This window comes from Coregonus lavaretus, assembly GCF_964263955.1.
Source record: "Coregonus lavaretus genome assembly, contig: HAP1_SCAFFOLD_204, whole genome shotgun sequence".
Taxonomy (NCBI): domain Eukaryota; kingdom Metazoa; phylum Chordata; class Actinopteri; order Salmoniformes; family Salmonidae; genus Coregonus; species Coregonus lavaretus.
In genome coordinates, this window is record NW_028163741.1 from 181,696 (window position 1) to 198,386 (window position 16,691).

At 43.8% G+C, this 16,691-nt stretch overlaps 2 protein-coding genes across 2 annotated transcripts in view; one reads left to right on the forward strand and one right to left on the reverse strand.

The window, feature by feature from the left end:
- The window catches only part of musk (muscle, skeletal, receptor tyrosine kinase), a gene marked incomplete at both ends in the record, with an annotated part of 79,010 nt that overhangs the window by 9,991 nt on the left and 52,328 nt on the right, over positions 1–16,691 (forward strand). The gene's annotated exons all lie outside the window — the stretch shown is intronic.
- On the reverse strand, positions 13,198–13,986 carry LOC311117815 (protein canopy homolog 2-like). Its single transcript, XM_084192723.1, has one exon. It carries the CDS (start codon positions 13,927–13,929, stop codon positions 13,369–13,371), a length of 561 nt encoding a protein of 186 aa, XP_084048849.1. The 5' UTR covers positions 13,930–13,986; the 3' UTR covers positions 13,198–13,368.

Consider the following 16,691-nt stretch of genomic DNA (forward strand, 5'->3'; position numbering starts at 1 on the left):
TGTAGTTCGTAGAGTTGATCTGTTAGAATAGATACTTCAGATGTACCAACGGTTGTCGGAGAGGGATTGTTCTTCCCAACTCGTGTCTTTAGTGAAAGTTCTCCAGACGACTATACATGCCAGCTGCAGACTGAGATGATAAGGTCTAGTACATTGTCTTCTTCACCTCGCGTAGAGAGTTTCAGAGTTTCACCATTTTGCCATATTCAGCTCGCGCTGCATGTCGGCTGGTCTGTAGAGTTGAACCATTTTAAGCCGTGTAGCTTCAGCTTCACTTTTCCTGGTCTAATGTTAATTAGTTTTTCAAGGCTTTTTATGCACTTGTTGTAAAAGGGGCGTTCCATCATGTTTTTGCACCTCTGGGCGTGGCCACTGACTGAGAACAAATCAATATGGAAAACAATCATCTAAAATCACATTGTTATCTTCACAAAAGTATTATTATACTTAATAATTCATTTTATACAACAATTAGATACAAACCTCATAACTGGGAAGTGTAGCCCCCCCAGAGATACAGTTATGCTGTTCCACTGTCTTTAATGACATCACAACATAGTAACGAATTTGACAATATTGTTCTTTAAGTCCCCACCGACCATTTCCCCCATTCTTTGAAGTAGGAATATTGTTTCATTATCCACTTTTGGATGTAGGAGCCTTGGCGGGAAGACTTCCTTTGTTCCACACGGAATTCCCTCTCCCAATACTGCATGGCACGGAAAACAACGTTTCTGCAAGGAATCTACGACTGGTCATAAAACTGGCCCCCAGGAAAGGGGGTGTTCAAACCTTTGCCTTGCCGGCATCTTTGATCCTCAGCCCATGAGGGCAAGTCATGACACAGGGTTGGTTCCGATACCATATTTACAATGTGCAGGGATACTGGAGTGATGGGGGTAGATATGTATAGGGGTAAGGTGACTAGACAACAGGATAGAAGAAAAACAGCGTAGCAGCAGCTTGTATGTGAGTGGGTGTGCGGGTGTGTAGAGTCAGTATAAATGTATGTGCATATTATGTGTGAGTGAGAAATATGATGGAGTGAGTGTTTGTGTGAGCGTTGGAGTGTGAATAGAAGGTCAATAACTCAGATAGTCCGTGTAACTATTTTGTTAGCTATTTATCAGTCTTATTGCTTGGGGATAGAAGCTGTTCAAGAGGATGTTGGTGTCAGACTTGATGCACCGGTACTGCTTGCCGTGCGGAAGCAGAGAGAATAATCTATGGCTTGGGTAGTTGGAGTCTTTAACGATTTTCCGGGCCTTCCTACCACACCGCCTGATATAGATGTTCTGGATGGCGGGGAGCTCGGCCCCAGGGACGTACTGGGCTGTCCTGATATAGATGTCCTGGATGGCAGGGAGCTCGGCCCCAGTGATGTACTGGGCTGATGCACCACCCTCTGTAACGCCATGTGATCGAGATCAGTGCTGTTGCCTTGCCAGTCCAGATGCTCTCAATGGTAGAGCTGTATACGTTTTTGAGAATTTGAGGGCCCATGCCAAACATTTTCAACCTCCTGTCGCACCTTCTTCACGACTGTGCACTTGTGTTTGGACCATTTAAAATATTTTCTGATTTGGACACCGAGGTACTTGAAGCTCTCGACCTGCTCCACTGCGGCGCCATCGATGAAGACCCGTTTCCTGTAGTCCACGATCAGCTCCTTGGTCTTACTGATGTTGAGGGAGACTATATTATCTTAGTGACCAGCCACTACACTATCTTATCTTAGTGACCAGAAACTACAGTGACTACAGCCACTACACCACACTGCCAGGTCACTGACCTCCTCCCTGTAAACTGACTCATTGTCGCCGGTGATCAGGCCCACCATCATTGTGTCATCAACGCTGATGATCCTGTTGGAGTCGTGCATGGCCATGCAGTCGTGGGTGAACAGGGAGTGCAGGAGGGGACTAAGCACACACCCCAGTGGCGCCACTGTATTGAGAGTCAGCATGGCGGTGGTGATGTTGCCTACCCTGACCACCCGGAGTCGGCCCATCAGGAAGTCCAGGATCCAGTTGCAGAGGGAGGGGTTCAGACTAAGAGTCCTAAGCTTGGTGACGAGCTTGGAGGGGACAATGGTGTTGAATGCTGAGCTGTTGTCAATGAACAGCATTCTCACATAGGTATTCCTCTTATCTAGGTGGGTTAGGGCAGTGTGGAATGCAATTGAGATGGCATCATCTGTAGATCTGTTGGGGCGGTATGGAAATTGGAGTGGGTCCAGGGTATCTGGGATGGTGGAGTTAAGGTGTGCCATAACTAGTCTCTGAAAACACTTCATGATTACAGAAGTGAGTGCTACAGGGCGGTAGTCATTGTGGAATGAAGCCTTAGAGATCTTGGGAACAGGAATGATGGTGGTCATCTTAAAACATGTGGGGATTACAAACTGGGACAAGCAGAGGTTGAAAATGACCTTGAATATGCCTGCCAGCTTTTCTGTGCATGCTCTGTGAACGCGGCCTTGCTGGTGTTGACCTGATTAAATACAATTTTCACGTCGGCCTCAGAGAGTGAGGTCACCCAGTTCTCTGAGTCGGTGATGGCCCTCACAGCCAGCATGAAGTTGTTGTTGTCAAAGCATGCATAAAATGCATTGAGTTCATCTAGTAGAGAGGCATCATTGGGCAGATCACGGTTGGGTCTTCCTCTGTAATCCGTAATGGACTGTAGCCCCTGTCACATGCGGCGGGCGGCGGAGCCTGTCTAATATCATTCCACCTTATTCCTATATTGTCCTTTTGCTCATTTGATGACTCTGCGGAGGTCGTAGCGGGACTTCTCGTACTTGTTCCTGTCCTCGGCCGTAGCCTCAGGATTGTCTACTATAGCTCTGTGTGCGGTATCCCTGTCCTTTAGCTTAGTGCCAACCTCTAAGTTAATCCTGGGCTTTTGATTGGGGAAGCAGCGATCCCTCACCGAGGGGACAACATCGCTGACACGCTGACGGAGTTGGTTAGCTCGTCAATGTTATCGGCAGAGTCTCAAAACATCCAATCAGCGCTAGAAAAGCAGTCCTGTAGCATAATGTCTGATTCTGGTGACCATTTCTCAACTGAGTGAGTCACTGGGACTTTCTGTTTGATGTTCTGCTTGTAAACAGGAAGCAGGATTACGGAGTCATGATCTGATTTGCTGAATGGCGGATGAGGGAGGGACTTGTATGCTTGATTGTGGGTAGAATAACAGTGGTCTTGGACTTTATCACCCCAAGTGGCGTTGGAGACGTGTTGATGGAAGTTCGGCGTCACGTGTCTTAATGATGTGAATACAATTCACCAGCAACCAGAAAATCAGCCTCTGGATGTAGGTTTTCTTGCTTGTTTATAGCCTCGTACAGTTTGTTAAGTGCCAGCTTGTTATTGTTCTTGTCCTGAGGTGGAATGTATACAACAGTCACAATAACAGCTGAAAACTCCCTCGGGAGGTAGAAGGGTCGGCATTTGACCATCAGGTATTCCAAGACGGGTGGACAATGGGTCGAGACATCCACTGCGCTGGAGTCAGCACACCAGTTGGAGTTGATGTAGAGGCAAACCCCATATTCAAATCAAATCAAATCAAATTGTATTGGTCACATGCGCCGAATACAACAGGTGCAGACATTACAGTGAAATGCTTACTTACAGCCCTTAATCAACAGTGCATTTTTAAAAAAAATAAAACAACAACAAAAAAAGTATTGAGAAAAAAAGAGCAGAAGTAAAATAAAATAACAGTAAAATAAAATGCCCCGTGTTCAGACCCAGTGTTGAGTGTATAAATTGATAGCCAGTGCAGTGGGTAGATCCAGTGTTCAGGGTTTAATTGAAAACCAACTTCTCCTTTTGAAAATGGCATCAAATAAGTCAGATACATTTATTCTAGTGTCAAAATTAACTACAAAGTGTAAATAGGATAATTTTTGTCAGAAAGTCAGTCTTGTCCAAAACTGAGTTTAGTAAGTGAATGCTTCATGACTTATTTGAGGGTTTGGTTTGGATTACAGTTCATGCCCCCTTTGCCTATTAACATGTGGGAAAAGACTGGGCAACTTCGCTTTGCATGGCCCGGTGCCCCGGGAGGGTGAAGACCTCTCCTTAGGAGGACCAAAATTAGCAAACCCCACCCACCCGGGGCACTGGGTGACACAAAACGAACTCGCCAACTGGAAAGTCTTTCCCAGACAAGATGTGTGGTTAGTACTTGCCTTTACTTGGGAAATAGCTACTCTTGTGAAAATGGGTTTCAATAAAGTTGTTCAACAATCTTGGGCAGATTGCCAGGATATGGATTACTTCTGACTAGCTTCTACTTGGGCTGTCAACTGTCAAACCTGAGACTGGTGTGTTGTTGGTAAGTAGCTACGTTTTGTTTATAGCTAGCAAGCTAGCTAGCCAGCACATCCGACACGCTGCTTACAGCTGCACTAGGGTCCGACACCGAGAACGGAAAACTTTGTTCATTATGATTTATTTTTTGACCCTTTACTCAGTACTTTGTTGAAGCACCTTTGGCAGTGATTACAGCATCAAGTCTTAGGTATGACGCTACAAGCTTGGCACACCTGTATTTGGGGAGTTTTTCCCATCCTTCTCTGCAGATCCTCTCAAGCTCTGTCAGGTTGGATGGGGAGCGTTGCTGCACAGCTATTTTCAGGTCCCTCCAGAGATGTTCGATCAGGTTCAAGTCCGGGCTCTGGCTGGGCCACTCAAGGACATTCAGAGACTTGTCCCGAAGCCATGCCTGCGTTGTCTTGGCTGTGTGCTTAGGGTCGTTGTCCTGTTAGAAGGTGAACTTTCGCCCCAGTCTGAGGTCCTGAGCGCTCTGGAGCAGGTTTTCATCAAGGATCTCTCTGTACTTTGCTCCATTCATCTGTCCCTCGATCCTGACTAGTCTCCCAGTCCCTGCCGCTGAAAAACATTCCCACAGCATGATGCTGCCACCACCATGCTTCACCCTAATGATGGTGCCAGGTTTCCTCCAGATGTGACGCTTGTCATTCAGGCCAAAGAGTTCAATCTTGGTTTCATCAGACCAGAGAATATTGTTTCTCATGGTCTGAGAGTCTTTTGGTGCCTTTTGGAAAACTCCAAGCGGGCTGTCATGTGCCTTTTACTGAGGAGTGGCTTCCGTCTGGCCACTCTACTATAAAGGCCTGATTGGTGGAGTGCTGCAGAGATGGTTGTCCTTCTGGAAGTTTCTCCCATCTCCACAGAGGAACTCTAGAGCTCTGTCAGAGTGACCATCGGGTTCTTGGTCACCTTCCTGACCAAGGCCCTTCTCCCCCGATTGCTCATTTTGGCCGGGCAGCCAGCTCTAGGAAGAATCTTAGTGGTTCCAAACTTCTTCCATTTAAGAATGATGGAGGCCACTGTGTTCTTGGGGACCTTCAATGCAGCAGAAATATTTTGGTACCCTTCTCCAGATCTGTGCCTTGACACAATCCTGTCTCTGAGCTCTACGGACAATTCCTTCGACCTCATGACTTGGTTTTTGCTTTGACATGCACTGTCAAGTGTGGGACCTTATTTAGACGTGTGTGACTTTCCAAATCATGTCCGATCAATTGAATTTACCACAGGTGGACTCCAATCAAGTTGTAGAAACATCTCAAGGATGATCAATGGAAACAGGATGCACCTGAGCTCAATTTCAAGTCGCATAGCAAAGGGTCTGAGTACTTATGTAAATAAGGTGTCATTATAAAAACATTTTAAATGTTTGCAAACCTTTCTAAAAACCTGTTTTCGCTTTGTCATTATGGGGTATTGTGTGTAGATTGTTTGTTTTTTATTTAATCAATTTTAGAATAAGGCTGTAACGTAACAAAATGTGAAAAAAAGTCAAGGGGTCTGAATACTTTCCAACGGCACAGTAGTTACATAGTTAACCAATAGCTACCTGGACTAACTATTTAGCAGTCTTATGGCTTGGGAGTAGACGCTGTTCAGAGTCCTGTTGGTTCCAGACTTGGTGCATTGGTACATCTTGCCATGCGGTAGCAGAGAGAACAGTCTATGACTTGGGTGACTGGAGTCTTTTACCATATTTTGGCCCTTCCTCTGACACTGCCGTACACACTATCCTCTGTAGCGCCTTGTGGTTGGATGGCAAGCAGTTGCCATACCAAGCGGTGATGCAGCCAGTCAAGATGCTCTCGATGCTGCATCTTTTCAGCCTCCTGAGGGGGAAGAGGCGTTGCCGTGCCCTCTTCAAACGGTATTGATGTGTGTGAACCATGATAATTCCTTAGTGATGTGGACACCAAGGAACTTGAAGCTCTCGACCTGCTCCACTACAGCGCTGTCAATGTGGATGGGGGCATGCTTGGCTAGAAACTTGAATAATATATATAATGTTCAAGCAAAAGTAACACACTGGACAGGGGTTATGGTAACAGAGACCCACTGGACAGGGGTTATGGTAACAGAGACCCACTAGACTGGGGTTATGGTAACAGAGACCCACTGGACTGGGGTTATGGTAACAGAGACCCACTGGACTGGGGTTATGGTAACAGAGACCCACTGGACAGGGGTTATGGTAACAGAGACCCACTAGACTGGGGTTATGGTAACAGAGACCCACTAGACTGGGGTTATGGTAACAGAGACCCACTAGACTGGGGTTATGGTAACAGAGACCCACTGGACAGGGGTTATGGTAACAGAGACCCACTAGACTGGGGTTATGGTAACAGAGACCCACTAGACAGGGGTTATGGTAACAGAGACCCACTAGACTGGGGTTATGGTAACAGAGACCCACTAGACAGGGGTTATGGTAACAGAGACCCACTAGACAGGGGTTATGGTAACAGAGACCCACTAGACTGGGGTTATGGTAACAGAGACCCACTAGACTGGGGTTATGGTAACAGAGACCCACTAGACTGGGGTTATGGTAACAGAGACCCACTAGACTGGGGTTATGGTAACAGAGACCCACTAGACTGGGGTTATGGTAACAGAGACCCACTAGACTGGGGTTATGGTAACAGAGACCCACTAGACTGGGGTTATGGTAACAGAGACCCACTAGACTGGGGTTATGGTAACAGAGACCCACTAGACTGGGGTTATGGTAACAGAGACCCACTAGACTGGGGTTATGGTAACAGATACCCACTGGACTGGGGTTATGGTAACAGAGACCCACTAGACTGGGGTTATGGTAACAGAGACCCACTAGACTGGGGTTATGGTAACAGAGACCCACTGGACTGGGGTTATGGTAACAGAGACCCACTGGACTGGGGTTATGGTAACAGAGACCCACTAGACTGGGGTTATGGTAACAGAGACCCACTAGACTGGGGTTATGGTAACAGAGACCCACTAGACTGGGGTTATGGTAACAGAGACCCACTAGACTGGGGTTATGGTAACAGAGACCCACTAGACTGGGGTTATGGTAACAGAGACCCACTAGACTGGGGTTATGGTAACAGAGACCCACTAGACTGGGGTTATGGTAACAGAGACCCACTGGACTGGGGTTATGGTAACAGAGACCCACTAGACTGGGGTTATGGTAACAGAGACCCACTAGACTGGGGTTATGGTAACAGAGACCCACTAGACTGGGGTTATGGTAACAGAGACCCACTAGACAGGGGTTATGGTAACAGAGACCCACTAGACTGGGGTTATGGTAACAGAGACCCACTAGACTGGGGTTATGGTAACAGAGACCCACTGGACAGGGGTTATGGTAACAGAGACCCACTAGACTGGGGTTATGGTAACAGAGACCCACTAGACTGGGGTTATGGTAACAGAGACCCACTAGACTGGGGTTATGGTAACAGAGACCCACTAGACTGGGGTTATGGTAACAGAGACCCACTGGACTGGGGTTATGGTAACAGAGACCCACTAGACAGGGGTTATGGTAACAGAGACCCACTGGACTGGGGTTATGGTAACAGAGACCCACTGGACTGGGGTTATGGTAACAGAGACCCACTAGACTGGGGTTATGGTAAGTGGACTGGGGTCTGAGTGGGGATGGACTTGGACATGGTGCTGCTACCTCTTATTATTATTATCTTTAACTAAAATAACCCAGACTTCTTCTTCATATTGCAATATAACAACATACCACTAGATGCTGTGAGTCAAATGTCAATATATATAGAAGTAAAAACAAAATAAGGTTTATCTAATTTACCTTGCGGTCCGTATGAATAACAAAGCAAATAGAATATTAGAACATTGAACATAAAAAGTAGAAAATTGATGCTGAAAATAGCTCTGGCATCAGACGCTGCATGTCTCTGTGATGTACGAATAATAATTGCATTAGTGTTTATGTTGTAGCAGTGGCCATTTTAGGCTGCCTTTAATCTCTCCATAAGACTTGGAAACACACAACAAGTTGTAAAGATGAAAGAGATCCTTCAACTAATGAAGGGTCTAACTAATGAAGGGTCCAGAATGGTTAGGGTGCTGATGTAGAGCTGATGCAGTGTTGATGTAGTGTTGATGTAGAGCTGATGTAGTGTTGATGTATAGCTGATGTAGTGTTGATGTAGAGCTGATGTAGTGTTGATGTAGTGTTGATGTAGAGCTGATGTAGTGTTGATGTAGTGTTGATGTAGAGCTGATGTAGTGTTGATGTACAGCTGATGTAGTGTTGATGTAGTGCTGATGCAGTGTTGATGTAGAGCTGATGTAGTGTTGATGTAGAGCTGATGTAGTGTTGATGTAGTGCTGATGTAGAGCTGATGCAGTGTTGATGTAGTGTTGATGTAGAGCTGATGTAGTGTTGATGTAGTGTTGATGTAGTGTTGATGTAGTGTTGATGTACAGCTGATGTAGTGTTGATGTACAGCTGATGTAGTGTTGATGTAGTGTTGATGTAGTGCTGATGTAGAGCTGATGTAGTGTTGATGTAGAGCTGATGTAGTGTTGATGTAGAGCTGATGTAGTGTTGATGTACAGCTGATGTAGTGTTGATGTAGAGCTGATGTAGTGTTGATGTAGTGTTGATGTAGAGCTGATGTAGTGTTGATGTAGAGCTGATGTAGTGTTGATGTAGAGCTGATGTAGTGTTGATGTAGAGCTGATGTAGTGTTGATGTAGAGCTGATGAAGTGTTGATGTACAGCTGATGTAGAGCTGATGTAGTGTTGATGTAGAGCTGATGTAGTGTTGATGTACAGCTGATGTAGTGTTGATGTAGAGCTGATGTAGTGTTGATGTAGAGCTGATGTAGTGTTGATGTAGAGCTGATGTAGTGTTGATGTAGAGCTGATGTAGTGTTGATGTAGAGCTGATGCAGTGTTGATGTAGATCTGATGCAGTGCTAATGTACAGTACCAGTCAAAAGTTTGGACACATCTACTCATTCAAGGGTTTTTCAATTTTTTTAAACTATTTTCTACATTGTAGAATAATAGTGAAGACATCAAAATGATGATATAACACATATGGAATCATGTAGTAACCCAGAAAGTGTTAAACAAATCAAAATATATTTTATATTTGAAATTCTTCAAAGTACCACCCTTTGCCTTGATGACAGCTTTGCACACTCTTGGTATTCTCTCAACCAGCTTCATGAGGTAGTCACCTGGAATGCATTTCAATTAACAGGTGTGCCTTCTTAAAAGTTAATTTGTGGAATTTCTTTCCTTCTTAATGCGTTTGAGCCAATCAGTTGTGTTGTGACAAAGTAGGGGTGGTATACAGAAGATAGCCCTATTTGGTAAAAAACCAAGTCCATATAATGGCAAGAACAGCTCAAATAAGCAAAGAGAAACAACAGACCATCAAAACTTTACGACATGAAGGTCAGTCAATCCGGACAATTTCAAGAACTTTGAAAGTTTCTTCAAGTGCAGTCGCAAAAACCATCAAGCGCTATGATGAAACTGGCTCTCATGAGGACCACCACAGGAAAGGAAGACCCAGAGTTACCTCTGCTGCAGATGATAGGTTCATTAGAGTTAACTGCACCTCAGATTGCAGCCCAAATAAATGCTTCACAGAGTTCAAGTAACAGACACATCTCAACATCAACTGTTCAGAGGAGACTGCGTGAATCAGGCCTCCATGGTCGAATTGCTGCAAAGAAACCACTACCAAAGGACACCAATAATAAGAAGAGACTTGCTTGGTCCAAGAAACACAAGCAATGGACATTAGACCGGTGGAAATCTGTCCTTAGGTCTGATGAGTCCAAATTTGAGATTTTTGGTCCAACCGCAGTGTCTTTGTGAGACGCAGAGTAGGTGAATGGATGATCTCAGCATGTGTGGTTCCCACCGTGAAGCATGGAGGAGGAGGAGGTGTGATGGTGTTGGGGTGCTTTGCTGGGGACACTGTCTGTGATGTATTTAGAATTCAAGGCACACAACCAGCATGGCTACCACAGCTTTCTGCAGCGATACGCCATCCCATCTGGTTTGGGCCTAGTGGGACTATCATTTGTTTTTCAACAGGACACTGACCCAAAGCACACCTCCAGGCTGTGTAAGGGCTATTTGACCAATAAGGAGAGTGATTGAGTGTTGCATCAGATGACCTGGCCTCCACAATCACCCGACCTCAACCCAATTGAGATGGTTTGGGATGAGTTGGACCACAGAGTGAAGGAAAATCAGCCAACAAGTGCTCAGCATATGTGGGAACTCCTTCAAGACTGTTGGAAAAGCATTCCTCATGAAGCTGGTTGAGAGAATGCCAAGAGTGTGCAAAGCTGTCATCAAGGCAAAGGGTGGCTATTTGAAGAATCTCAAATACAAAATATATTTGGATTTGTTTAACACTTCTTTGGTTACTACATGATTCCATATGTGTTATTTCATAGTTTTGATGTCTTCACTATTATTCTACACTGTAGAAAATAGTTTAAAAAAAAAAAAAAACTTGAATGAGTAGGTGTGTCCAAACTTTTGACTGGGAGTGTATATACACTACCGTTCAAAAGTTTGGGGTCACTTAGACATCTCCTTGTTTTCGAAAGAAAAGCAAATGTTTTGTCCATTAAAATAACATCAAATTGATCAGAAATACAGTGTAGACATTGTTAATGTTGTAAATGGCTATTGTATCTGGAAACTGCTGGTCTTTAATGAAATATCTACATAGGCATACAGAGGCCCATTATCAGCATCCATCAGTCCTATGTTCCAATGAAACATTGTGTTTGCTAATCCAAGTTTATCAATTTAAAAGTCTAATTGATCATTAGAAAACCATTTTGCAATTATGTTAGCACAGCTGAAAACTGTTGTGCTGATTAAAGAAGCAATAAAACTGGCCTTCTTGAGACTAGTTGAGTATCTGGAGCATCAGCAATTGTGGGTTCGATTACAGGATCAAAATGGCCAGAAACAAATAACTTTCTTCTGAAACTCGTCAGTCTATTCTTGTTCTGAGAAATGAAGGCTTTTCCATACGAGAAATTGCCAAGAAACTGAAGTTCTCGTACAACGCTGTGTACTACTCCCTTCACAGAACAGCGCAAACTGGCTCTAACCAGAATAGAAAGAGGAGTGGGAGGCCCCGGTGCACAACTGAGCAAGAGGACAAATACATTCCAGTGTCTAGTTTGAGAAACAGACACCTCACAGGTCCTCAACTGGCAGCTTCATTAAATAGTACCCGCAAAACACCAGTTTCAAAGTCAACAATAAAGAGGCGACTGACTCTGGGATGCTGACCTTCTAGGCAGAGTTGCAAAGAAAAAGCCATATATCAGACTGCCCATCTTAAGTCTGAGATATGGCTTTTTCTTTGCAACTCTGCCTAGAAGGTCAGCATCCCGGAGTCGCCTCTTCACTGTTGACGTTGAGACTGGTGTTTTGCAGGTACTATTTAATGAAGCTGCCAGTTGAGGACCTGTGAGGCGTCTGTTTCTCAAACTAGACACTCTAATGTATTTGTTGATGTAGTTTTGATGTGGTACTTATGTAGTGATGATGTATTGCTGATGTAGAGCTGATGTAGTGCTGATATAGAGCTGATGTAGTGTTGATATAGAGCTGATGTAGTGTTGATGTAGTGTTGATGTAGTGCTGATGTAGTGTTGATGTAGAGCTGATGTAGTGTTGATGTAGAGCTGATGTAGTGCTGATATAGAGCTGATGTAGTGCTGATATAGAGCTGATGTAGTGTTGATGTAGTGTTGATGTAGTGCTGATGTAGTGTTGATGTAGTGCTGATGTAGTGTTGATGTAGTGATGATGTATTGCTGATGTAGAGCTGATGTAGTGCTGATATAGAGCTGATGTAGTGCTGATATAGAGCTGATGTAGTGTTGATATAGAGCTGATGTAGTGTTGATGTAGTGTTGATGTAGTGCTGATGTAGTGTTGATGTAGTGCTGATGTAGTGTTGATGTAGAGCTGATGTAGTGTTGATATAGAGCTGATGTAGTGTTGATGTAGAGCTGATGTAGTGCTGGTATAGAGCTGATGTAGTGTTGATGTAGAGCTGATGTAGTGTTTATATAGAGCTGATGTAGTGTTGATATAGAGCTGATGTAGTGTTGATGTAGAGCTGATGTAGTGCTGATATTGAGCTGATGTAGTGCTGATATAGAGCTGATGTAGTGTTGATATAGAGCTGATGTAGAGCTGATGTAGAGCTGATGTAGTGTTGATGTAGAGCTGATGTAGTGTTGATGTAGAGCTGATGTAGTGTTGATGTATTGCTGATGTAGTTTTGATGTAGAGCTGATGTAGAGCTGATGTAGTGTTGATGTAGAGCTGAAATAGTGTTGATAAAGAGCTGATGTAGAGCTGATGTAGTGTTGATGTAGAGCTGATGTAGTGTTGATGTAGAGCTGATGTAGTGTTGATGTAGAACTGAAGTAGTGTTGATATAGAGCTGATGTAGTGTTGATGTAGTGCTGATGTAGTTTTGATGTAGAGCTGAAGTAATAATAATAATAATAATATGCCATTTAGCAGACGCTTTTATCCAAAGCGACTTACAGTCATGCGTGCATACATATTTATTTTTGTGTATGGGTGGTCCCGGGGATCGAACCCAATACCTTGGCGTTACAAGTGCCGTGCTCTACCAGCTGAGCTACAGAGGACTGTGTATGCGACCAATACATTTGATTTGAATTCATTGTAGTAATATACACATTACAAGAGTGCTCTACCCACATCATACACACCTGCATAAGGACAATATAAATTGAGGCACAAAAGCACAAATGTGTGAGAATATAGTTGATTTCATGAGTTTTCTTAACAGTAGTCGCCCAATAAGTTATACCTTGCATCTATGACTTGTGATTGATAGCGCAGATCGAGCTAGTGTGTTGAGTTCTACATTTCCACCTCCCCACACACTAACGTGGTGGAAGGTAGCTGTGTGTAAAGCTGAGCTGCGTGAACTGCAGGATGGAATCATAGCTCATCATGAGGGATTTGCAGAGCATGGTCGCAAAGGTCTGTTCTCTTGCTGCAGAGTTTGTCTTTCACGTTGTCCGTTTCATGGGCAAAGAATTCGATGACCTCGTCTTCATGTTGTTCAATGATGGTCTCACAAGCAAATTTCAGGCTGGATGTGACTCTGGAATCCAGTTTAGCCTCTGAGAGGTCCATGGGTTTGCCGTTCCGAGACGTGACCCTCTCATAGGTCTCCCTGCTGGTGATGGGGTCCAAGCGTTCCCCGTAATCCTTCATCTTCTCACATATCTCCTCCATTAGCTCCAGGAGGTTACCCTCCGAGCGGGCGAGAGGAACCTCTCTAATAGACTGGCTACCATCTGGGTTGATTCTAAAGGACCCGGTCTGGATCATTTTGTTAGGATCCACCTGGGATATTGCCCACTCCATCTCATCCACCATGGCCCTACATGCTCCACATTTGAGATCCTGGCCCTGCCTGGTTCCTTGGCCGTGGCTCACAAGAAAAGCAAGTAGCACACACAGAGGAAGTGATTGCAAGGGATGCCACATCTTCATCTGTTGTTTGTTAATTTCAGCCACCGCTACAACGATTTGGAAATGTTCATTCCACGCTGTTCAATCCCAAGTAGTGTTGATACAGAGCTGATGTAGAGCTGATGTAGTGTTGATGTAGAGCTGAAATAGTGTTGATAAAGAGCTGATGTAGAGCTGATGTAGTGTTGATGTAGAGCTGATGTAGAGCTGATGTAGTGTTGATATAGTGTTAATGTAGTAATGATGTAGCGCTTATGTAGGCGTAGCAGTATGTAGCATATTTTACAGTACTGATATACAGCTGATGTAGTGCTGATGTAGAGCTGATAGGGCTGATGTAGAGCTGATAGGGCTGATGTAGAGCTGATAGGGCTGATGTAGAGCTGATAGGGCTGATGTAGAGCTGATAGGGCTGATAGGGCTGATGTAGAGCTGATAGGGCTGATGTAGTTTTAGGAGTATGTAACATATTATACAGTACTGAGGTAGTGTTGATGTAGTGTTGCTGTATGTAGCATGTTGTATGGTGATGATGTAGTATTCATGTAGTGTTAATGTAGAGCTGATGTAGAATTGATGTAGGGCTGACGTAGTTTTAGGAGTATGTAACATATTATACAGTACTGATGTAGTGCTGATCTAGGGCTGATGTAGTGTTGATGTAGGGCTAATGTAGTGTTGATGTAGAGCTGATGTAGTGTTGATGTAGAGCTGATGTAGTGTTGATGTAGAGCTGATGTAGTGTTGATGTAGTTGTAGGAGTATGTAGCATGTTGTACAGTGCTGATGTAGAGCTGATGTAGTTGTGGCATGTTTTACAGTACAGATGTAGTACTTATGTAGAGCTGATGTAGTGCTGTTTTACTTGTGGGAGTATGTAGCATGTTGTACAGTACTGATGTGGAGTTCATATAGGTGTAGCAGTATGTAGCATGTTTTACAGTACTGATGTGGAGTTCATATAGGTGTAGCAGTATGTAGCATGTTTTACAGTACTGATGTGGAGTTCATATCGGTGTAGCAGTATGTAGCATGTTGTACAGTACTGATGTGGAGTTCATATAGGTGTAGCAGTATGTAGCATGTTGTACAGTACTGATGTGGAGTTCATATAGGTGTAGCAGTATGTAGCATGTTTTACAGTACTGATGTGGAGTTCATATAGGTGTAGCAGTATGTAGCATGTTTTACAGTACTGATGTGGAGTTCATATAGGTGTAGCAGTATGTAGCATGTTGTACAGTACTGATGTGGAGTTCATATAGGTGTAGCAGTATGTAGCATGTTTTACAGTACTGATGTGGAGTTCATATAGGTGTAGCAGTATGTAGCATGTTTTCCAGTACTGATGTGGAGTTCATATAGGTGTAGCAGTATGTAGCATGTTTTCCAGTACTGAGGAAGTACTTATGTAGTACTGATGTAGAGCTGACTTAGTTGTAGCAGTACTGACCAAGAGCTCTCTGTTGTTGTATAGTGCTACTGACTACATTCCTAAAGGGACTGGAGATTTCAGTTTTCTGCCTACTATGAACTATTGCAAACCAGAAGATATCAGAAGAAGATAATCAGAAGATAAAGAAGTTCAATGTTTGATTTTGTGACGTTTCAAACTTTGAAGCATCATACGAATCCTGGTTCTGTTGCTTATTTGCTTATGGCAACGTGCCAGATGATGGCAAGCCATAGCTCTCCTATTCATGTCAACTGGTAGGTCCTCTGTTGACATCACATTGTTCCATTGGGTCATGCTCTCTGGCTCTCTGGCACTGAGACCATCAGATAGCCACATTCTTCTGGTCTCTCTTCTCTCTCTCTCTCTCTCTCTCTCTCTCTCTCTCTCTCTCTCTCTCTCTCTCTCTCTCTCTCTCTCTCTCTCTCTCTCTCTCTCTCTCTCTCTCTCTCTCTCTCTCTCTCTCTCTCTCTCTCTCTCTCTCTCTCTCTCTCTCTCTCTCTCTCAATTCAATTTCAATTTCAATTTCAATTTAAGGGCTTTATTGGCATGGGAAACGTGTCTTAACATTGCCAAAGCAAGTGAAGTAGATAGTAAACAAAAGTGAAATAAATATTAACAGTAAACATTACACTCAGAAGTTTCAAAAGAATAAAGACATTTCAAATGTCATATTATGTATATATACAGTGTTGTAACAATGTGCAAATAGTTAAAGTACAAATGGGAAAATAAATAAACATAAATATGGGTTGTATTTACAATGGTGTTTGTTCTTCACTGGTTGCCCTTTTCTTGTGGCAACAGGTCACAAATCTTGCAGCTGTGATGGCACACTGTGGTTTTTCACCCAGTAGATAAGGGAGTTTATCAAAATTGGGTTTGTTTTCGAATTCTTTGTGGATCGCTGTAATCTGAGGGAAATATGTGTCTCTAATATGGTCATACATTTGGCAGGAGGTTAGGAAGTGCAGCTCAGTTTCCACCTCATTTTGTGGGCAGTGTGCACATAGCCTGTCTTCTCTTGAGAGCCAGGTCTGCCTACGGCGGCCTTTCTCAATAGCAAGGCTATGCTCACTGAGTCTGTACATAGTCAAAGCTTTCCTTAAGTTTGGGTCAGTCACAGTGGTCAAGTATTCTGCCACTGTGTACTCTCTGTTTAGGGCCAAATAGCATTCTAGTTTGCTCTGTTTTTTTGTTTGTTCTTTCCAATGTGTCAAGTAATTATTTTTTTGTTTTCTCATGATTTGGTTGGGTCTAGTTGTGTTGTTGTTGTTGTTGTCCTGGGGCTGTGTGGGGTCTGTTTGTGTTTGTGAACAGAGCCCCAGGA

Bases quoted from the DNA above. Each gene is read 5' to 3' on its own strand.
- LOC311117815 (XM_084192723.1), bottom strand. From the start codon at position 13,929: ATGAAGATGTGGCATCCCTTGCAATCACTTCCTCTGTGTGTGCTACTT.